This window comes from Antechinus flavipes, chromosome 6 (assembly GCF_016432865.1).
Source record: "Antechinus flavipes isolate AdamAnt ecotype Samford, QLD, Australia chromosome 6, AdamAnt_v2, whole genome shotgun sequence".
NCBI classification, from domain to species: domain Eukaryota; kingdom Metazoa; phylum Chordata; class Mammalia; order Dasyuromorphia; family Dasyuridae; genus Antechinus; species Antechinus flavipes.
Genome location: NC_067403.1, coordinates 154,599,869 through 154,624,565, shown reverse-complemented (window position 1 = coordinate 154,624,565; position 24,697 = coordinate 154,599,869). Strand labels below are relative to the sequence as shown.

General features: G+C 34.8%; 1 protein-coding gene across 1 annotated transcript in view; it reads left to right on the top strand.

Annotated features, from left to right (window-relative positions):
• Positions 1–24,697, top strand: part of SLC39A8 (solute carrier family 39 member 8) — a 59,655-nt gene that overhangs the window by 28,240 nt on the left and 6,718 nt on the right. Inside the window, exons 4-5 of the mRNA XM_051965592.1 lie at positions 5,820–5,942; positions 6,297–6,464. Of these exons, the coding sequence (XP_051821552.1) occupies positions 5,820–5,942; positions 6,297–6,464 (291 nt within the window). The remainder of the gene's footprint in view (positions 1–5,819; positions 5,943–6,296; positions 6,465–24,697) is intronic.

Sequence of the window (24,697 nt, the reverse complement as noted above, 5' to 3'; positions counted from 1 at the left end):
GGGCCTGAATTTATAGCCCTTTGGGCATAGATCACATCTTTTGATCATTTATAAATTGAGGCATGGCTCTTATTATTTTTATTTATAAATATGACTCAATTTCTTCTATATATGAGAAATAAGGCCTTATCAGAGAAATTTGCTTCCAATTTTTTTTTACAATTACCATTGCTAACTGTATTCCATTTATTTCTTTCTTTCCTTTCATGCTATGCCTTCAATGCCTTCAAAAGTGTGACTACTGCCTTTTCCAATATGTCCTCTTTTTATCACCCGATCTATCCCCTTTTTGTATCCCCTTTCCTTCCTACATTCCTACAGGATTAGATAGATTTCTATACCCATATTTGAGTGTGCATGTTGTTTTTCCTCTTTGAGACAGTTCTGAAAAGAATAAGGCTCCCTCAATTCCCCTTTCTTCCCCTACACTGTAAAAGCTTTTTCTTGCCTCTTTTTATGGTAGATAATTTACACCATTCTACTTCTCCCTTTCTCTTTCTGCTAGTACATTTCTTTCTCACTTAATTTATATTTTTTAAAAGATATCATCCCTTAATATTTAAGTCACACCTGTTTCCTCTATTTATACATACTTCTAGCTGCCATAATAATGAGAAAGTTCAAATGAATTGCAAGTATTATCCTTCCATGTAGGAATGTAAACAGATAAATCTTATTAAATCTCTTATGATATCCCATTCCTGATTACCTCCTTACCCTTCTTTTTAATCCTGTATTTGAAAATCAAATTTTCTATTTAGCTCTAGTCCTTTCATCATGAATGCTTGAAAATCCTTTATTTCCTGAATGGATATTTCCATTCCCTGAATGTCCTCCTGAAGAAATATACTCAGTTTTGCTGGGTAGGGTTAGGGTTAGGGTTCTTGGTTGTAATCCCAGCTCCATTACTCTTTGCAATGTCATATTTCAAGCTCTCTGATAAATTACTGTAGAAGCTGCCAAAGCTTATATTATTCTTAATTGTGGTACCATTATACTTGAATTGTTTCTGGATGCTAGCAATATTGCATAATTTGGCTGTAATATTCCTGGAAGTTCATTTTGGGATCTCTTCAGGAGGTGGTTATTGGATTCTTTCAATTTCTATTTTACCCTCCAGTTCTTGAAAAGACAGTTTTCCTTCATAATTTCTTGAACATGATGCCCAGGCTCTTTTTTGGATCATGACTTTCAGGTAGATCAATAATTTTTAAATTATCTTGTCTGGATTTATTTTCAGGATCAGGTTTTCCAATGAAATATTTTATAATTTTTAAATCTTTTAAGGGATTTTCCTTTATTGTATTGATTTCTCATAAACTCACTAGTTTTCATTTACTTCCAGTTTTTAAGGAATTATTTTTCTCAGTGAGCTTTTGTACTTTCCCATTTGGCCCAATTTTGTTTTTTAAGGCATTCTCCTCATTAGCATTTTGTATTTCTTTTTGCACCACTCTCAATTCTCTTCCTAATTTTTCTTCTATCTCATTTGATTCTTTTTCTTTTTTTAAAATTTGATTTTAAAATCCTTTTTGAGCTCTTCCATAGCTTATTTTTCTTGGAGGCTTTGGATGTAGCAGCTTTGACTTTGTTATCTTCTTGTGCATGTGTGTTTTTATCTTTGTCACCATAGTAATTTTCTATGGTCAGAAACCTTTTTAGTTGTCTTTATTACTTACCTTTTCATTCTTAAAGTAGGGCTCGGTTTCCAGGGTAGAGGGTGCACTACCCCAAGTTTCAGGGATTTTGTGCAGCTGTTTTCAGAGATTCTTTTAGGGACCTGATTTTAAGCACTTTTCCCTGCCCTGAAATTGTTAGGAATGTCCTTGCCCCACTGTAGCAACAAAATCAGTATTCATGAAGAGACCTCTTGTGAGCTGAGGCCTCAGAAAACTATCACCACTACCATTGTCCATGCTCACTCTTAGTTTACTGGTTTCCCAAGGCCCTCTCACCCTACTGATAAATCTTTTCTGCTGATCTTCCTAGTTGCTTTTGGTGTCTCTGAGATGAGAAAACAAGAACTCACCAGTGCTGATTTAGAGCTCCTTCTTTGCCGATGTTGGGGCCAGTGCTGCACTGGCATGGCCTGCACTATGATTGTGTGTGTTGGGCTCCCACTCTGGTGCCACAGACCTTTTTGCTGTTCCTGTTTTGTGTCTCTGGGTTGAGAGGTCTGGAAGCTACCAGGACTGCCACTGATTCAGAGGTCCCTGAATCACTTAGAGGCCTCCATGCTGGACTCTCACCCTGATATCACAGATCTTTTCTGCTGACCTAAGTTTTCTTTGGAAAATGTTCTACTGTCTTTTTGGGTGTTCTGAAGCTCTAAAATTTGTTTAGAGTCATTATTTAAAGAAATTTGGAAACGTTTGGGGGAGAAGTTGGGTTCGTTTACCCCATCTTCTCAGCTACACTGTTATCTCCCTAGTAGATTGTAGATTCCTTGAGAGCAAGGAGGGATATAAACCCAGTAGAAACACTTCTGGGTCAAAGGGTATGCACAGTTTGATAACTTTTTGAACATAGAATATCCTCCCTCCTCATCCCCTGCCTACATTGAAAAGGCAAATAATTCAATATACATGACTAGTCATGCAAAACATTTCCAAAATACTCATATTATGAAAAAATATAAACCCCCACCCCCCAAAAAAACTCAAGGAAAATAGAGAAAATTTAAAAAAGTAGTCTTTAATTAGTATTCAGACATCAGTTATTTCTCTCGGGATGAATAGTATTTTTCCCAGTTGTCATGGATCATTTTATTATTGAGAATGGCTAAGTAGTTAACAGCAGATCATCTTACAACATGGCTATTACTTTGTACACAGTACATTTCATTTCTTATTGGCTCATGTAAGTTTTCACAGGTTTTTCTGAGAGTATCCTCATTATCATCTTTTATAGCATAATATTATCACAGAACACAATTTGTTTGACCATTTCCCAATTGAGGATCATTCCCTCAATTTCCAGTTTTTTGCCCCCAGAAAAATTGCTACAAATATTTTTGTATATATAATTCCATTTCCTTTTTTTTTTTCTTTACCTCTTTTTATTGCTAGGTGAAAGGGTATGTACGGTTTTATGGTGTTTTGGGAAAAGGTCTAAATTGCTCTACAGAATGGCTGAATTAATTCACAACACCCCCAACACTCCAATGTTTCATTTTACCCCATCTCCATTTGTCATTTTCTTTTTCTGTCCTAGTAGCCAATCTAATAGCTATGGGTTAGTGCCCTCAGAATTGTTTTAATTTGCATTTCTCTAAACAATATGAGTTAGAAATTTTTTTTCATATGGCTGGAGTTTTGATTACTTCATCTGAAAACTGTTCATATCTTTTGATCATTTATCAATTGGTGAATGGCTCTTATTTTTAATTTGACTGTGTTCCAGAAGTGAAATCACTATCAGAAAAACTTCCAATTTTTTTATGTTTACATTTGCTAATTGTGTTTCTCTCCATCCTATCCCTTCTCCACTCTATTAAATTTTCTCTGTCCTTTCAAAACCCAGTCCTTCCTTTAAAAATGTGTTTTCTTCTGACTATCCCCTCTTCTACCCTGCCTTTCCGTTTATCATCTCTAATCTCTTACCTTATTATTTTCCCATCTTATTTTTCTCTACATTAAGATAGATTTTTATACCCAATTAACTTGTATATTCTCTCTTTAAGCCAAATACTGATGGGATTAAGATTCACTCAATTCCTCTTACCTCCCTCCTCTTCCCCTCCATTGTGAAAGCTTTTTCTTGCCTCTTTTCTACCTCTTCCCGTTTCCTAGTACATTCTTCTCTCACTCCTTAATTTTACTTTGTTTTTTAGAGATTATTCCTTTCTATTCAACTCCCACCTCCCACCTTTATCCTCTGTCTCTATATAATCCTTTTAACTACCATAATAACAAGATAGTGCTTATAGATTTCAAATATCTTCCCATGTACAAATGAAAAGTATAATCCTTTTAAGTCCTTTATAATTTTCATTTGTATATCTTTTTATACTTAAGTCATATTTGAAAGTCAGATTTTCTATTCAATTCTGATCTTTTAATCAACAATGCTTGAAAGTCCTCTCTTCATTGAATGCCTATTTTTTTTCCCCAGAAGGATTATACTAAGTTTTGCTGGGTAGGTAATTCTTGTTGGGAATCTTACCTCCTTTGCCCTCTGGTATATCATATTACAAGGTTTCCGATCCTTTAATACAGAAGCTGTTAAATATGATGTTCTGACTGTGGCTTCAGGATCCTTGAATTGTTTCTTTCTACAATTATTTTCTCTTGACTTTAGAGTTCTGGAATTTTGTTTTAATTTTGGGATCTATTCAGGGGGTGATTGGTGGATTCTTTCAATTTCTATTTTACCTTCTGGTTCCAGAATATCAAGGCAACTATACTTAATAATTTCTTAAAAGGTGCTGCTTAGGAACTCCCCCCCCCCCTTTTGATCAAGGGTTTGAGATAGTTCAACAATCTACTGTCACTTTTGGATCTAATTATTTTCTAGGTCAGCTGTTTTTTTCCAATGATATATTTCACATTGTCTCCTACTTTTTCATTCTTTTGTTTTTGTTTTTATTCTTTCCTGATTTCTCATCAATTTATTGGCTTCCATTTGTTCAATTGTTTTGTATGGTCTTTTCCATTTGGCTAATCCTGCTTTTTAAGGAATTTTTCTCTTCAATGAATTTTTGAGCCTCCCTTTTTCATTTGACCAACAGTTCTGCATTCTTCTTATTGGCTTTTTGTACTTTTTTTTTTTTTTACCTTTTGGCTGCATTTCTTTAGTCTTTGTTATCTTCTTTACTAAGCTTGTTTTTCATGATTTTCTGGCATCACTCTCATTTCTCTTCTCAAGTTTTTCTTCCTTTTTATTTGATTTTTCACAATCCTTTTTGAGATGTTTGACGGCCTGAGACCAATTCATATATTTTTTGGTAGACTTTGGAATTAGGAGTTTTGACTTTGTTTTCTTCTGAGTGTATTTTGATCTTCCTTATCACCAGTAACTTTCTATGGTCAGAATCTTTTTTCTGCCATTGCTAATTTTCTCAGCCTATTATTTGAATTTCAGCTGTATGCTTCTAAGGTGGAGGTTCATTGTTGCAAGTTTCAGAGATTTTGTGCACCTGTTTTCAGAGAAAGTTTTCATTTCTTCCTCTCCTTGTCTGTATTCTAAATTGAAAGTTTTTTTTTTTTTTTCTGACTTGGAACTGCAAGGAGGGAACCTGCTCCTTATGGCTGCAATCTCTGGTGTGTTAGTAAAAAAACCTAGGACTGTCACCTTGTCTATGACATGGATCCTGCCTCAGTGCTAGCAAAGAGATCCCTGTAATCGCCTTCTGAACAGTTGTTTGACCCCCTTACCATGTGTGGTCTGAGAGCGAGAGCTCAGAAAGCAGCTGATGCCCCTGCTGATTCACTGACTCCCAAGTAGCTCCAGGTTTGCTAGGGCTGAAGTTGTATGCGGTACTGCGCTCACTCTCACCTGGTATAACAGACCTTTCCTGCTAATCCTCCAAGTTATTTTAGGCTGGAACATTGTTTCATTCCTTCTTTTTGTGGGTTTTGTCATTCTAGAATTTGTTTAAAGACATTTGGTGAGGGTTTGGGGAGAACACAGGCAATTCCCTGTCTACTCCACCATCTTGCCTCCTAATTATCACTTTTTTGTTTTTGCATATGTTTACATGTATATTTGAAATATAGATCCATAAAAGTGTGTTTTTGGGGAAAATTGGCCTTGTGATTAATTGGGTTAACTTAAATCATTATTTGGGTTCATTTAAATTCTTCTTGTTCTACTTTTAGGCGTTTGGTTTTGATCCCAAAGTTAATAACTACGTTGAAAAAGCAGCTGCTGTGTTTGGTGGATTCTATATTCTCTTCTTTGTTGAACGAATACTTAAGATGGTATTGAAGACTTATGGGCAGGTAAAATGCTGTTTTTTGAAAAGGTTTTCTTTTTTCCTCTTTGATGTGTTGCTCTGCACAAATGATTTGATGTAAGCAAATGAATATATAGTTGCTATTAATAGAATTAAAATGGTGATAGGAATCAAAATATTGATTAGCGTGATAAAAGTTATCATTTGCTCAGTACAAAGATAACATTGAATAAAATAGCTAAGTTTGTAATTCATTCTGTCAATATATTTCTACATCTTCCTAGGGAAAAAAATCAGCAGAGTCTGAGCAATGGGACAACATTTTAAATTGAGATAAATTTGTATATTTTTAAAGATTGTTTGAGCTCTAAAGTGTATACTTTCCATTTTTCTACTGCAGAATGCTCATACTCACTTTAGAAGTGAGGACTTATTTACTTCGGAAGGAAAAGAAAACCCGCCAGCCCCTAAACTGCCTGCCATCAGTGAAGTCAAATGTTATACCAACCCTGCAGTAACCCACCCTAATGGAATCAATTTTGATAATGCCAGTGTGGTTTCTATTCAGGTATGATGATTCTTTCATTTTCTTGTTGAATTTACTGCATTCATGTGCCATGTAAAGATAGCAATCTTATGAAAATTAATCAATGAATTATTTATCTGAATGCTTTTTTCCCTTTCCATAGACAAGGCTATTCTCAATCCTTGAAGGAGGACAAGAAAGTTGAGAAATTGTGGAAACTTAATTCCTGATTCTGACAACATTATCTTTCAGCTTCTCTTTTTTACTAAAGATGAGTGACTTTACTAAGAAATGGTGACTCAGCCCAAAATTATAAAGTAATAAATGGCAACGTTAATTAAGTTTATATTCTTGACACTTTAACAATTCTTTAGTGCTTAGCACTTTGGTTAATTGAGGAGATTGGAAGAATGAGATGATTTAAAAATTGAAATAAGAACTCTGTTTCCATCCTAAAGTGTCCTTTGCTATTTCAGATTTGGGTTTAAGGCATCTTTGGTTTAGGGAAAGAGTAGTTGTAATCCCAAATTACTGTTCATGTGATTCAGCAGAATTAAGCACATTTGGGGGATAAGCAGGGAAGGACTAATGATATCTTTGTAAATCTCTTACTGGGTCAGAAGAAGATTAGAACAAGGATCCTGCACAATTTTGGGTATCTGTGAACACCTCTTGATCCCCTTTTCAGCATAATGTTTGTAAAAAACATAATAATAAAAGTAAAATAAAAGGATTAATATTGAAATGCAATTATCAAAATAATAAAAAAACTTAGGTAATGAGAAAGGATAGCAAAATGTAGCTAAGGGCAATAGAGAAGTACTGACTAACTTTCCTCCACCTATATGTCTGGAGTAGGAGGATCAATAGCAGCTGAAGTTAATGCTACCCCTATGAGATGGACTTTTGAAGGCAAAACAGGAGTTTTTACTCCTTTTATAGTTGAAAAAATCTCCGTGGGGAAGAGATGTTTTACAACAATTAGGATTAAAAATGAGTACATCAACCACCAACTCCTGAAATGACTTTTTTGTGGATGTCTTAACTACATGGAATGGAATGCAACTTTTAAAAATTAAGTGTTTAAGCTCCCCCTGGAGGAGAAAAGTAGATATGACCCAGAATAGATTTGGACTAACTCTGTCCTAATTGTTTTTGTGGCTCTAAAGTTAAAAACTCACCTCACTCTTATCTACGCCTTCTCTTCTGTGATTTCATCAGTTGGGTAGGAAAGTTGGGAAATGGATTGATCAGAGTGTCCTGATTACTCCCGCATTAATTTTAATCAACCACCCTTATTTTAAAGCAAATAAATACATTATTGAATAACCAATAAGGATTTACTAAGCACTTTTTCTTGGCCAGATTCTATGTTAGGTAGAGGAATAGGAGAATAAAAATGAAACTATGTCTGCCCTCAATGAGTTTATATTTTGAGGAAAAAATAACAATTATAGCCTAGTTGAGAAGTATATTATAATTTTTTTTATTGAAAAGTAAAAAAGCACTTCAGCTGCACAAAGTCCATTAGAATTTAGATGATTTGTCTCTTTAGTTGACAGGAACAAATTTATGTTCAGCAGTATTATTTCTCTTTACATGAATTGCCAGGAGTAGTTTCAATGTGTCATTTTGGAAAGTAATCTTAAATTTCTCAGTCATATCTTGGATATGTACCCTAGGAAGACAACCAGCTTCTTTGTCATTCATCTCTGGTCAATAGTCATCTATTTTGGAAAGGCAAATACTACTATTTGCTTCTTGATCATTAACAGATAACTTTTATGATGGTGTCATCTATAGATACTCCACTGCACATAATGGAGCAAAGGAAGTGATTTCCACCTTAGAGAGGGAATTCTTCATACTTATTGCATAACTGATCTGTTCTTGAGCTCACTCATATAGGTTAGGTTTCTCATCTGCCACTTTTAGATCATTTTTTTCTTTTTGAAACCATTCTTCCATTCTGTAAAGAAACTTTTCATTAAACCTGGGATATAGAGAAGCATTCCCTTAACCCCTAATTCTGGTATTTAAAACTCTGCAAGAGTATATACCATTCTAGACTTCTCCTGTCACTTACATGTCAGACTATCATATCATCTCAAATATTCTCTCTGGTTTTCCAACTTCATACTTGCAGACAGAAAATACATTTTTTTCCTGTATCTATCTAGTTTGAATTCTGCCCTTCATGTTGTCTTTCATGATCATTTCTAATGAGGAACAGTCTGGATGTTCATAGCTTACATCACTTGTTTGGTACTTATCATATACTCTGTCGCAATGGAGTTAAATGTAATTCTTAATTCCCTCCCTTGAATATAAATATGAGGGTAAGGATCATTTTTGGGTAAACCTTTGTATTCCTCACATCACTATGTCTTGTGCCAATAATTTATTGAAATTATTTCTTTGATTCTTCATCATATTGTTACAAAAGATGATTTATATAACTCTTATAGTTATTAATGAAGCTTTACAAGACAACAAATCAAATCAAAATTTTCTCTCATCTTTTTATTTTATTCTTTTATTATGTTCTTTTATTTCTACTTTAATTTTATAGTGTCTTCTGGTCTTTCTTGGGTCAGTCTTAGTATTTTTCTTTTCTGGCATCACATACCTTTGGTTTCATGATCTTTTTTGTACTCCTAATTATCTAAATGGGGCAACTAGGATAGAGTATCAAGTCTGGAGTTAGGAAGACTCATCTTTTTGAATCAAATCTGACTTCAGATACTATCTGTGTGATCTTGGGCAAGTAAGTTTACTTTGCTTTTCTTTAGTTTCCTCATTTGTCAAATGAGTTGGAGAAGGAAATGGCAAACCACTCCAGTATCTTTGCTAAGAAAACCCCAAATGTGATCATGAAGAGTCAGATGAAACTGAAATGGCTGAAAAACAGTAACAATAACAATTAATGCTAAACAAATATGGTCAGTGTTTAAAACTCCATGTATTGGCTTCACATTAATCTCATACTTTTCTCAACTGAGAATTGTTCTAAGATTCCCTTTGATAGCAACTAAACTCAATTAAGAGGAGGGATTTTCTTCTTATAATACCCAGAAGTATTGCTTCTTAACCATAGTTTGAATTATGGTACTTTTCTGGGTATCCAGGATAGTTCTACATGTCAGGCAAAGAAGTCAAATCCAGTAACTTCTAAGGCTTTCTGCATTTTGCATTAGTTATTTTCCCAGAAGGGAGTAATACATGACACTTTAATGAGACTTGATTCATCACTGCAGGTAATCCCTCCTCCAGTACTGATTTCATGTATCCTCATTTTTTTGAATGATTATTGTCCATATGTCTTTTCCTACCCTTCCCCCTGCCAAAATATGCAGTTAAAATGGTACACATGACTTCTAATTCTGCCTCAGACATTTACTAGCTGTGATTCTGAGAAAGTCACTTAAGTTGAACTTGATAGACTCAGAAGTCCCTTGTAGTTCTAAGTACATAGATATGTGCACTTTTGTGCACTTTTTTTTATCTACTTAGGGCCCTATGAAATTGAATCAATATATCAAAGACCTTTCCTTAGATTTTTTTTTTTTTTTTTTTTTTTTACTACAAGTCATACAGGACTTTCCTCATCCCTCAGCAGTCACTTGCTGTTGTTACTTGTCTGACTCAATTCCCTTTCTGGTCAACCTTTTACAGCCTCTGATTTTGTTATATTATTTCTCAGATACAAATCATTGCTGGCAATATGCTGAGACCCACATTCATCATGTGTCTCCACTTCTTTCAGCATGGTAATGCAGAACATTTAGAGATTGTCCATTTCCTTACCTTTTTGCTTCTTACTTTCCAGTACATTTTGCTGCATCACACAGAATCTAAAATTTTACTTTAAAAAAAAGTACAGAGTTCTCCAGTTACGAAAAAATAACCTTCAGAGGACAAGTAAAAGAGAACAATACCATTCTTCTTTGAGGTGCAAGGAGAGTGAATCAAAAGTCTGAAACATTTGGTATAACTGAATAGAATATAACTTTAGAGACCAATTTAATTTGCCATTTGCATGATACCATTGCCAATCTTTGCACTGCTGATCTTCTATGAGAATCTTTTGAGTTATGTCACGTTCTCTCTGTGAGGCTAGCAGTATCTGTCAAAGTCTGACATATCCAGTTCATTTAAAAGAGCACTAAAAATGAGTATGAAGCTTTAAGCATGCAAAGAGAATATTTGATTGTAGTACTATTGAAATAATTGGGGCACAAGCTACCATCTTTAAAAATTAAGGGTCGTAGTTGTTAATAGTTACAGATAATGTTAGTCCCTGAATTCAAACTATTTATTAAGCACTTACTCTATACTAGGTTAGGGGTCCCAAGATTGGTAAAACATTGGCCATCTGCTCAAGGAAGTTGTATACAATTGAATGATGGCTTATTGTCATTTTGCATCCATGTATTTTCTACCATGGAAGCAAAACCTTCATGTCAAGTAAGTTTTGAGTAATTGGATACTTTTTCAATAGAATTTGTGTCTGTGGATATTCTGTTACTCTTCCCTGAATACTTCCCCATATCTAATTTGAATAAAATCTCCAGAAATTAGAAAATAATAGAAGTTGACAATTGAGTTGTCCATTTTTGGAACTCATGTCTTCAATTCTACCACAAAAATTATTTCCCAAAATTATATAGGGAAATCCAATTTATTTACTGCTTTGTATTTAAGATCCTTTAAGACTTAATGTTAATTGCTTTTGATAGTTTTTGTGCAGTATATTATTGTTGCACTTTTTTTTCTTTGCCAATATGATGGATGTGAGGTAGAGAAGTTGTTTTAATTTTCATATCTGTTACTGGCAATTTGGTATATTTTTTCACAATTACTTTCTATCTAGATACTTTCTATCTTTCTTTGAAATCTTCCCATTCATATCCTTTGACCATTTACCTACTGGGGAAAGACTTTTATATATATTATATGTAATCTATCACAATAATAGGTTTTTATTAGAGAAATATATAGTAAATGTTTTTCCAGTTAACTATTTCTAATTTAATGTTGGACTTATTTAACCCCAAGATCTTAAATCTGCTTTTCTTCCAGGATTTTGTTCTTTTCAGAGTTCCCAATTTTACTGCTAGCATTCAAAGAAGCAAACTTGGCAGATTTGAATATTAATCTAGATTTTAATACATCATTTACACTACTGAGAAAGTTATTTTTAGGATTTTTATGAAAATAACAGCTTTAAAAGCAGTCACAATCTGTTGCTTCATGTCGAGAGAGACTCATGGTTGATTTCTTCTTCTATTTGTCAGATAGCAGAAAAAGCACAGAAGGAACTGGCATATATAACATGTGAGAGGATCTCCAAAGCACAAAGGTGATGAGCACCTCTTTAAAAACATCCCTTTTCATGCATCTCACATAGTCATTGGCCAGTGTTAGGATGCTGTCATTAGTCAGTGATAATACTTGAGTTAAACCCACAAGTTCCAATATTTAAACTATCATTTTCATAGCTGGAGTGTTTTGTATCGTAGTGTTAGTATACTATATTATACTATACTATACTATACTGTACTATACTAAGGATTTGTAGGACTTAGAGATTAAATTACTTGCTCACTCTTAATAAATGTACCTATCAGTTACCACCAAAATCAGCCCTGGATTCAGGAAAGTAAGAAGCAAAAGGGGAAGGATGGACAATGTTCTTAGTCCAGTCTACTTCATTTTGCATCCATTGAGCAAGTGATATTTTTGTTCCTCCATGCTTGCTTCTTTGTATCTGGTTGCTTATTTGGCTTCTTACCCATAACTCCCCTTAAAGGTAAGGATCAAAAGCAGTCTGGATGTAAAGTGCTTAAAGAGCTTGCCTCTGGGCAACTCTGCCCCTATCTCTCAATGCTCCATCTCAAAGTCCTCTTGGAAGAGCTCCAAAACCTGGATTACAAGTTATTGTGGAACGGGCTACATTCTTGCTCCGAAAGCTTATATCAGTGAAGAACAAATTTTAGTAGGTTCTGTGATGCTGGCAAAGTTTTAGCATAGTCTTGTTGACTGTCTGCTTTCTGAGCATTAGGGTAGCAAATGTCATTCCTTCGTAATTGCTGACCTGTAGGGATGAATTTGTTAGCCATGGCAACCCATGAAACAAAGTTCTCGTTGTTCAGTTGTGTCCAATTTCCATTTGGAAATTTTTATTAAGCAAAGACAGAGTTGTTTGCCATTTCCTTCTCCAGCTCTTTTTAAAAATGAAAAAAACTGGGACAAGCAAGGTTAAATGAATTGCAGAGAGAGAGAGAGAAAATAATGAATTCTGTTCTGGACATGAGATGCCCATAGATATTCAGGTAGAGTGATCTAGTAGCCAGTTATTAATGACAGATTGAAGTTCAGCAAAGCAATTAGGATTGGATACAGATTTTTTTAGTCATTTGCATAAAGATTGGACCCATGGGAACTGGGGAAAGGGGAAGAGAATTATCTAGCACAAGAGCCAAAGGAATAACATTGATGTAGCAAGTTATGGGTGATCTAGCAAAGGAGGCTGAGAAGCACCAGGAACCTAACCAGGGACTGAAAGCAGGATTTTAAAATTGAGGGAGGAGATAGACTATGCAGAAGGAGAAGGTGGCCAACTATGTTAAAAGTTACGAAGAGAGGACAGCTAAGTGTTATAGTGGATGGAGTATCACCCCTGGATTCAGGAAGACCCGATTTCAAATCCAGCCTCAGATATTTTGACACTTAATAGTTATGTGACCACAAATCACCAAAGTTCAATTACCTTGCCAAAAGTTCCAGAGGCCTGAAAGAATGGGGATTTAGAAAAAGATTATCAATATGGGAATTTGTTTTGCTAGACTCTGTATATTTGATACAAGAGTTTCACTTGCTTTTCTTCTAATCAAGGTGAGAGGAGGATAAAAATGAAAGAAAAGGGCATCTAATTTAGAGATAAAGAGATGATTGGGTTAGAGAAACTGTTCTAACACCACACTCTAAACATTAGCAGACAAATGTTGCTCATTAGGGAATCAAGGTCAAACTGAGTCGGAGGTTTAGAATAAATGCAGCTATATTAAAAAATATTCCTACTGATACTGAATCTTCAACACTATGATTACATAACAGATTTTTTCTTTCTCTTTTTATTCAGCAACATAATGAGAAAAGAGACGATCTCTTTATTTTTCCCCTTCACTATTTGCTTATTCTTTTATATTAATACAGTGCTATATTTTTACATGCCACACTTTGCAGTTTTGAGATTCTGGATCAAGACTCTGGTGAGTGATTTTAACTTAATGGCTTGCATGAAAGGGAACATTACTCATATCTAGGTTGTTTTACTGTTTTAATAACCAATAAAGACCATAACACAGGTGAAGTGCTGGGCAACAGTGTATGTACTGTCCTTCATTCTCTGTATCCTAAGTTACTTTGGTAAAGAAAGTCCTGCAAATAAAAAGGTACGCACAGTGAAAAATCAGGTGTGATAAAGCCTAAATGCTACTTGCATATTATTACACATATGAAATGTATGCATAAAGGAAATAGTTTTTTGTTTGAGGGCAAAGATCCTAGTTTCTTTTCATAGCTGGAGTATTATAAAATATTATAGTATTCTATACTGTACTGTACTAAGGATTTGTAGGGACTTAGACATTAAATTACTTGCTCACTCTTAATAAATGTATCTATAAGTTACCACCAAAATCATTGATAGGCTGGTGAAATTTATATTAACATTTACCATAGTAAACCAAAGTAAAGCTTTTAAGATAGATCCTTCTGCAGAACTTTTATCCAATTATCTGAATGAATACAAAATTGCTTTAAGTAGCAAAATATGTGTGCCTGTTCTCCATGCTTAATAAGTGACTTGGATGCTCATTAACCCAAGGAAGGAACTTTGTCTAGAGACTTCTCTCTCTGAATCTTACATACCATAAAAATGTGATTTCTTTATTTAAAAATATTTTATTTGTGCTCTTTTTTTCTTGTCACTTCCCAATCTATCTTCCCAATCTATTCCACATTGAACTCTCCCTATATAGCAAAATATGATTAAGCAAAACAAATATAATATATTGGCTATGTCTGAGAATGCATGCTTCTGAGATGTCTATATCTCTATATAAATGTAGGTTTTAATATGTGTATATATTTACTTGGTGTGTGTGTATGTATATGTGTTATATGTGTGTATATATATTGGTGAGCACCTTTCTTTTGGATATAAATGCAAAGCATGTCATTAATACTGTTTCATAAAACCTGTTTCACTTCTACCAATGATCTTTTTAATAACTTGGAAAATTTAGAAGATTGTGTTTTTCCAAGATCGCTGAAGGACTAAAGTCTCCAAGCTGATCTTCAGTGTTTTGTTGACTTTCTATGTTGTGCAGTAACTTCCTTCTCAGAGAATTAATATATTGCAAAAAAGTGAACTCATGATTCTAAGTAAACATTTATTAGGCACCATGCTAAGCACATAAAAGGAAAGGATCTCACAGCCTAATGAGGGAGACTACATGAAAACATCTACATGCAAATGAGCTATAGAAAGGATAAATTTGAAATAAATACTAGGATTAAAGAGAATCAGGAAAGACTTCCCAGAAAAGATAGGATTTTTGCTGGGATTTAAGAGAAGTTAGGAGGCAGAGGTGAGAAAGTATTAATATATGTGAGGTGTATTTTGTTCCTATAAGCTAGTACAATTCACAGAATGTGGTAGACACCTAATAATCTTCGTGATTGATTGATAGGGTAGTTCTTTAACTGAATATTGGACACAATATTCTTCTTTCTCCCAATCCACATGAGCTACAAAGAGTTATGAAATTGTCTTCTAAAGGGCAGTGTTGCATGAGGTAATATTCACAGTGATTATGAATCTAAGATTTTGATTTCTTCTATTTATCATTTAACAGATGAAATGTACCAAAGATCACACAGTTATTTGGTGCAAGCAAATATTTTAGATGTGGATACAGGGTAGAGAGCAAAGAGATGAAATCTGGATAGAAGAAATAATAATACTGAAAGGATGCCTAAGCACCTCCTTTTATAAATACAGAAACTAATAGTCACAAAAAGATAAGAAACTTATCTAAAATAAGTTAGTGGCGGCAAAACAGATTTGAATCAGGTCTTCTGATTGGTACTAACCAGAGGTTTTTTTCATTTGTTTTAATCAGGAACATCTTTGGTCATTTGGGGGAATCTAGAATAGGTAGCTAGATGGAACAGTGGATAAAGTGCTGGGACTGAAGTCAGAAAGATTCATTTTTCTGAGTTTTAAAAATGGCCTTAGATACTAGCTGTGTAGCCCTGGGCAAGTCATTTGCTTTAGTTTCTTTTTTTTTTTTTTTTTTTTTTTTGCTGAGGCAATTGGGGTTAAGCGACTTGCCAAGGGTCACACAGCTAGGAAGTGTTAAGTGCCTGAGATCAGATTTGAACTCAGGTCCTCCTGAGTTCAGAGCTACTACTCTATCCACTGCGCCATCTAGCTGCCCCAGCTTTAGTTTCTTCATTTATAAAAAGAACTGGAGAAGGTAATGACAAACCACACCAGTATCTCTTCCAAGAAAATTCCAAATGGAGTCAGATGACTCAACAACAGCAACAACAAAGAAATAAATGAATTGGTTGACAGGATAATTGAATCTATGAAACTGATTTTATTAATGTGGTGGCCAAGCCAGTACCAGGTATTCTGGATCACTTCTAGTAGAATTTCTTTTAGTCATCTCTCCACTTCAACATACTGTATGCAGCAAAACAAAACAATAAAACAAAAAGAAAAGAACAACAACAAAAAAACTGTCACAGTACAGTAAAAAGTTGAGAAATCTTGGGAATGAATACTTTGATTAGCTGAGTCATTCTGGTCATTCTCTCTAGCAAGTTAGCTCTGGAAGTTTTACATTTAAAAAGTGGAAGTCAGTCCAAAAAGTGCATCCAAGAGACGTTTTTCTACGTCATTTGGACTTTAATTGATGGTTCATTGTTATCCTGATAAATACTGGATATCATTGACATTCTTTTTTATTCTCAACTGATGTCCTGTGGGCCAGAGATGACCATTTGCACCTGATGATTGTTGGGTTGTTCTAACTCTTTATTTTTTTGTTGCTGTCTCTTGCCTGTTCTCAAGTATTATTACCTCTTCTCTTTTTTACTTTCTAAACATCAATTTATAGTGGACTTCTACGTGTCTTAATTTTGTTTAATAAAAAAAAAAAACTTACCTTTCATGGGCATTCTCAATCATGTTTATACTTTGCCCCAAACTAACCACGGAGTAGCAGGTGTCATCTTTGGGTCTGCATTCTCCTTGACAGTAATCATTTGTTACTGACTGTCCACAGACTTCTGCTTTATTACAAGCTTACTTCTCTACTCCCAGGCCCATTTTTTTTTTTGAAATAACTTTTTATTGATAGAACACATGCCAGGGTAATTTTTACAGCATTATCCCTTGCATTCACTTCTGTTCCAATTTTAACCCTGCCTCCAGTAGTCCTTTACATGTTGAATGGGTTACAGTATATACTGTATGTATGTGTGTGCAGAACCGAACAGTTTTCTTGTTGCACAGGGAGAATTGAATTCAGAGGGTATAAATAACCTGGGAAGCAAGCAGTTTATATTATCTCCCAGTGTTCTTTTCTCTGTGTGTAGCTGTTTCTGTCCATCTTTGATCAATTAAGGCTCTCTTTATCGAAGAGATCCACTTCCATCAGAATACATCCTCAAACAGTATCGTTGTTGAGGTATATAATGATCTCCTGGTTCTGCTCATTTCACTCAGCATCAGTTCATGTAAGTCTCGCCAGTCCTCTCTGTATTCCTCCTGCTGGTCATTCCTTACAGAACAATAATATTCCATAATGTTCATATACCACAATTTACTCAACCATCTTCCAATTGATGGGCATCCACTCAGTTTCCAGTTTCTAGCCACTATAAACAGGATTGCCACAAACATTTTGGCACATACAGGTCCCTTTCCTTTCTTTAGTATCTCTTTGGGGTATAAGCCCAGTAGAAACACTGCTGGATCAAAGGGATCATAGTTTGATAACTTTTTGAGCATACTTCCAAATTGCTCTCCAGAATGGCTGGATGTGTTCACAATTCCACCAACAATGTATCAGTGTCCCTGTTTTCCCATATCCCCTCCAACATTCCCCATTTATCTCATTCTAGCCAATCTGACAGGTGTGTAGTGGTATCTCAGAGTTGCCTCAATTTGCATTTCTCTGATTAATAATGATTTGGAGCATATTTTCATATGTCTATAAATAGTTTCAATTTCTTCTTCTGAGAATTGTCTGTTCATATCCTTTGACCAGGCCCAACTTTGAATTCCTTCTTTTTATCCACTTCTAAGCCTGGAACTCTTTACATGACTAACTTCTGGTGAGCTAAAGTTTTCCTCTACTTTTATAACATCATTTCTGGATTGTACCAAAATGTGAGTTCAAAATGTTGGAGTTCTTGTTCTTCTCAAAACACAGCCGGTTTAGCTTAGAGCCCTCTGAATATCTCCAAATCCAAAGGTTTTGTCCTTTAGCCTCTGCCTCTGCTTTCTTCAGCCTCCAACCAGCACAGAGATGGAATGAATCTCTTGTCTCCTTCACTTGGAGCTCGGCTAGCTTTCTGGTGAGTCTTTCAGACCAGCTTGGTCTCAGTGGGGGAAGTGCAGGAGCCCAACTACAGTGGTGTGAGATGAAGATGAATCTGGTTGTCCATTGAACTCTCCACTCGTAGCTTTATCCTCTGAAAACTCTTCTTCTGCCACCAGCCAGCCAAAAGGAAAATATTCTCCTTACCTTGGAGAGAGGGCTTCTGGCGTAATTCCGCTGAATTCTCCCAAAGTGCTCTGTGTCTGCACCAGAGTGCTCCTCTCCAATGCAGCTGAACTCTCTTCCCCCACCAGCCAGCCAAGTGGAATATATTCTCTCTTGCCTTGCCTCGGAGAGAGGGCTTCTGCTGAAATCTCTCAAAGTGCTCTGTGTCTGCACCAGAGTGCCCCTCTCCAATGCATCCAATGTCTATCAACAATTCACCTATGGTTAGTTTATGCTATTTAAATGAGATGCTAAGGACTTAAAATGAATCCTGGCGGCTGAAGACTTGGTTTCTTTTTTTGCCATTCACCTGTATTCCAACTCTGGGCAGTCCAAGTATTCTAAAGAGTTTTCCAGTTATCCACCTATAGAATAGGAAATATGCAGGGTTTTTCTTTTTTATTTAAAATGTGTTTTCAATAGCTCAGAAATAAATGTGTGCTGGTTCAGACTCTTGCAATGAACCCTAGCCCCAGACTGGTTGGGATCTGAATGGTTTCTAGCGCAAGGGAGGATGGGTTAAAAGGGCATTCTGACTCATAGTTGTCATGCATAGTGGGATTAATTGGCTTACAATCTAACAATCCAGGTACGAAAATGTAAACATCTGGTAGAATTTTTGAATACCACAGGTGCAACGAGATGGAATTAAAAAGACCTGAGTTCATATTTAGCCTCCTACATTTACTAAAATGGATGTTTGATCCTAAACAAATCCCTTACCTTGGTATACCATAGTTTTCTCAACTGTAAAGTAGTGATAGAAATAGACCTATGTTTCAGGATTTTTGAAAGTAGTAGCACTTAGCATAGTACTTCTCCCACTGGGTGAAGCATTGAATTATATCGTCAGGACCTCTCCCATACCAAAAAAAGGGATTACCCAGAAAAATGATGCATATAAAAAGTGAAATCATCAGGCTGAGTCAATCAAGAAACAAATATTTATTAAGCAGCTCCTTTCTGACACTGTGCTAGGGATTTGGGTCAGAAAGGCAAAAATAAAATAATCCCTGCTTGTCTTGAATCTACTACCTCATGTGATAGTGATACCTCACATGTTCCTCTGATTTTTCAGTTTAAAAATGCCCCCCCAATTTTATATTTCTTGTCTTCTTCATGAAAATTCATCAATTTTTTTTCTTGTTCTAATTTCTTTATATATTGCTTCATTCTTTCATATGTTCCTAGAGTCTTATGGCCAAATTTTTCTCTAATGAAACTTTATGGAGCTGACTTCAACTTTGGGCTTTCTCTTAATATATAGTATTTCTTCATTGTACTTAGTAGTTTCTTTCATTTACTTGTATCTCTTACCTCAGCTCCATCCTCTATCCCCCCATAACTCTGAGAAGAATCCCTGTTTCTGTTCCTGCTGCACTCTGGTTGCTTATGCTGCATAGCTTTGAATAGTATATTTGGTTCCTGATTCTCTTTTCTACCCTCTTAGTTCTGGCTTGGATAGGGAACAAGAACTCGCATCATTTGTTGCACTCCCTGTCTTGTGCAATCTCTGTCTTCTGGTGGACCTGTCTGGATCGTGCCATTTTTCCCTCTTCCTTAGACAATAATCAACTGGGAATCCTCTTTGTTTTCGACTAAATAGCAAGAGATCACCATGGCTTTTGTTTTCCAGGAAGGCCCCAGAGGCATCTTGGTTTCCCTTAGTCTCATTGATCCCCCAGTATTGATAAAATAGCTTATTGGTGTTGCCTTTTGGATTGATACAAGCTCTTCTTTTAATTTTGCTGTAGAATACCTCAGAGGAGCTGGATGTCACTATAATCTTTCAAGCTGAAAATATACTGTGGACTCTGAGGATTTTAGAAGGCACATGTTATAAGGAACCCATTTATATTACATTGAATACAATCTTCTATGTTCTTGGAGCTTCTCAGTGACATCAGTTGTATCAGAAAAGGATCTTAGAAATAGGTTTTTTATAAGAAGTAATGATCTGTTTCCTTAATGTGCCAGATTGCTTTCATTATTTTCATCCACAGAGAGTAGAAGCTTCCTTTCAAAAGTAGTTCAAGTAGATTGCCCATTAGGATAACTGTAAATATTTAATTTGTTTTGTACTTTTATATTCCACTAATAGTGTTAATTTAAATTGCGAGAACTCCTCAGGTTTCCCAAAAGTTCATTTGTATCAGGGAAGCAAAATTGTATGGTCCCCAAGTGAAAATGAGGCAAACTTGTTTTAGATCTTAAATTCTCAAGACGATGCCTCTCACATTCCAGAAAGGAAATCATTTGCCAGCCTTTTCTTAATTATTGCTTTCTTGTTAATAATTATGTTCATTAGCAAGAGTATTGGAAATAAGTGTGGGCTCCTTGGAATCAAATGAGTGTAAAATAAGCACAATTGACTTATACATGATTACATAATTTCAAACTTTCCCTTTTGTTTATTCTGTTTGAAATTTCATTTTGGCCACATTTTCCTTTCCTGGTGATCTGGGCAAGTTCCTTAATCTCTTTCATTGGCCTTTCTTTATTCATCAATATAGAGAGCGTTGGAATAGATAACTTCCGAGCTCCTTTCTAGCTTAGATCTGTCAACTTGTGCCCCGTGGTCATGTTGAATTTTTGTCTCAGGATGGAAAATAACAAATAATAGCAGTTAAGTAGCAGTCATTTGGATTTACTGGTAAAACCGACATTTAGAAATTAAGTACAAGTGTAAATAATTGAAAATATGACATGAAGAAACCTATTACCAGTCTTAAATTTATATCTAACTTGTCTCATGCATGGAGGCATCAGTTTGATTTATCTTGAGAAATACATGAAAAATGTTGTTTTAATGCCATTATCTCCAGCTCAGGAAGTAAGAAAACATGACAACAATCTCGTACTCCAGGAGTTCTCAGACTTCTTGGTTTACCCTTATTGAGCATTTACCCAAAAAGCTTTTATTTGCGTGGCTTATATCTAGGGTGTTGTTAACAACTTGTTCTCTGGGGGAAAATATAATCATGACACACTTTTAAGTTTAATCTGCAACATTAACATTTTCTCTACTGCTTTCTTAAGACTAGACAATAAAAACGGTAAATCAAGCCCTGATTTGAAGTGTTTGCTGGTTTGTGGGATGTAAATGCTTACAGTAAAAAATGTAACAATTGGGAGAATCAGTTCAAGCTGTATCCTGTACATCCCTAGGTATCTTTTGACTTTCAGGACTGTCTAAAACGATTTTCTGGATTGTACTTTGAGAAACACTTCCTTATATGATGGCTGTAACTTCATAGGTCCTTAGCACTTCAAAGTGCTTATAAATAGATAGAGAAATTTATCATTTGATAAATATTCATAGAGTTAATATAGGGCTACAAGGAATAGAAACTCCTTGCCTTCATGAGGTTTACAGTCTAATGTACATGACCATCACATTTCCTATTGCCAAATTATATTCAGATTTTCTACCAACACTCACTTTATTAAAACTTCTTTTCTTATAAACAATAAAAATTATTTTCTTGTTTTTCAAAAACTTTTTATAAAGTTCTTGTCTTCCATTTTCCATAGCATGTTTTCTAATCTTAATTCTTACATATTTATTGAATTTAGAATTTCTTCTTCATGAGAAAGTATTTGAAATATTATGTGTTATTCTTCCCCTCTTCCCTTTCTCTTGGCAATTTCTCTCCCCTCTCAACACTCCTTCCCCCAGTTTATTTTATAGCTTTCCTTATTTTTCCTCCTTATAATTCTGGATGATTGGCTTCCAAATTGGCGCCACATCCTTATCAGAGATGAGGTATGATTGTCTTTTCTTTCCATCCACTTACCTTACGTTTTCTGAATCCTGTAATTTCTGTAGAAATTTCATTGCTATCCTTGGTCTTCTGATATATCAATTTCTATTTTATGTGTATAAGTCATTGTCCTTAGACAGTTCTTCATTTTAATTGTCTTGGTTTCATTTCTCAGGTCCTCAGTCTTCATTCTCTAGTTTTATATTTTCATTACCTTTCTCTGAGTTATGTCTTTGGCTTGCCCAAAGCATTGTTTCCTAGTTGTACCTTTTTTCCTGCTGGCCCTTCAATAGTGACTAGAACCTCCAAGTGTGTCCTCTATGTCTTATCTTCTGATTTCTTCCCAATAGAAAACAAAGACATAAAAGCATTATGTGCTGTCCATCTTCCTCCAGGCTTTTTGTTATTCCACCAGAATAACCACAAAAAAATTCTTGTATTTATACAAGAAGCATTAGCAATACAAGTTACTTTGGTCTTTCTCAAGTGGATATTTAGAATTTTCACCCAGTTTAGAGCTATCTTTGCTTCACCCACTCCTGTTTTTGTTCACTCTTGTTTTAATGTCCTAGCCTCATAGGATTAGAGTTAGGGTTTAGAGGATATATAATCTTGTTCCTTATTTTACAGATGAAGAAACTGAGATTCAGACAACCTAAGTTGTCCATCAAAAGTTACACATGCTACAAATTCTATCCCATGTTCACTGGCTCAAAAATCTAGCATTTTTTCCATTGTACTAAAAAATTAGGAGACAGATGAAGAGCAGCAAGGTTTATTGACTTGTCAAACTTAGAGAGATGATAAGTCAACTTAATATCTGTGTCATTAAGGAAACTAATGCCTGAAATATTGATTTCTTTTTCAGAATTAATAACATTTCAATACAGTCTCCATAGATGACAAGCTCATTTTCCTCCAAATCATTGCTAGAAGATAAACTATTGTGAATGTGTGAACTATTTGAGAAATCAAAATCATCATTCTGATTTCAAATGGTTGTTAAACGTGTTTTGGAAATAATTTTTTTCAAATTCCATTTCAAGTCCTATCTCCTCCATGCCTCATTTCCTGACCATACATATCAACAGTTAAGGAGATCCAAACTTGTTCCATATACCACTGTTCTGAGCATGGAGAAACATGTATTCCCATTTTTCTTTTTGTGAAATCCTCACAAATTTATTATATTTTATTGTAACAAATATTACCGGGAGAAAGATCATAGCCAAAGACACCTAGCTATGAATACTATGAATATTAACTTCTTTGCAACTCTGGAAATAGTTTACCACTCAGCTCAAATCAGTCAGTTTCTCTTTAAAGTAGATTCTCCATATCATGAGTTGAATTCAGTTCTCTCAGGAAATATCTCTTTATTTTTTGTCAAAGAAGAAACTTTCCCTCTCAGTCTTTCAAGGAAAGAGATTCTCTTAAAAGGTTTCTCTTACTTTGACCTTTCTCCAAAAATGGCTGCAGTCATTGTTAAAAGACAATTAAGCTTTCTTTCCTCCCTAGATTCTATTCCCTATTGAAGATAAAAGTACCAACATTCATATTCTCTGTGGGAGAAGCTGTTGTAATATAACTATAAAATACTTGGTAAATATAAAGACAGTCTTTGCTTAGAGAATAAACTATTTGAAAAGTTTAATGTACATTCAAAAGCAAGGAAAAATTTTTGGAGATGAGATTTCTTGTAAGGAAAACATTTAGAACCCCTCTAATATCTAATTCTTTTTATCTTTTCTCCCTTTTCTCCTTGTTTGTTTCTTCCCCATCATCTCTTTTCCCCTCTTGTGAGGTTTTTAGACCTGAATTGAAGTTTTAAAAAATGTAACACACTGAGATCAAATTAGAAATGTTTTGAGTCTAGGTAACATTATACAATTTAAAGGAAATGTTTTATTTTGGGAGCACATATTCAAGAACTGGACTGGATTGCCTTTTAAAAACCTTAGGGAGTCTTTGAAAGCAGTTTTTATCAATAGCTTCATTGCAGTGGCACATAACCATCTGTAACTAAGGCCCTGATTTCTTTGAAATTAGGAACTCAGTATACAGTTTACAAAATGACATGAAACATGATAGCTGGTATTTCTGAGAGAAGATGAACTGAAATGAAGAGAGAAAGTGCTGTATTTCATTGCTAGACATCTTAAATAGGAAACCATGCGGATTTTGATCTCGTGTGTCACTAATTTGCTATGATGTTTCTTTTCCTCTCTTTAAGTAAAAGCAGAGATGCCTAACTTAATAAGTGATAATATACATTGGTACAATTCAAGACATTCTTGTCTTTTTTGTATCTTTTCTAAATCTAGTGAAGTACTTTACACATTGAATAATACAAATACATATGTATATATTCAGAAGATTAATGCCTTTAATGTCACTTTTCACTCTATTAAATGTTTGTTGACTAATTGACTGACTTAAACATTTTTCTGTGATTTTGAACCATTCATTAATCATTAGCATTTAGAATTTGATGATTGTTCAAGAATAGCAGACATGCTAATTTCTCAATTTTCAATTTAATGGCCAAACTTATTTGTTGAAAGGAAAGCCAGAAATGATCACAAATTAAAGCCAATGACAATGATATCCTAAATAGTCATCGGTACAAATAGTCTCAATTTGTAGTATTTGTCTTGTCAAG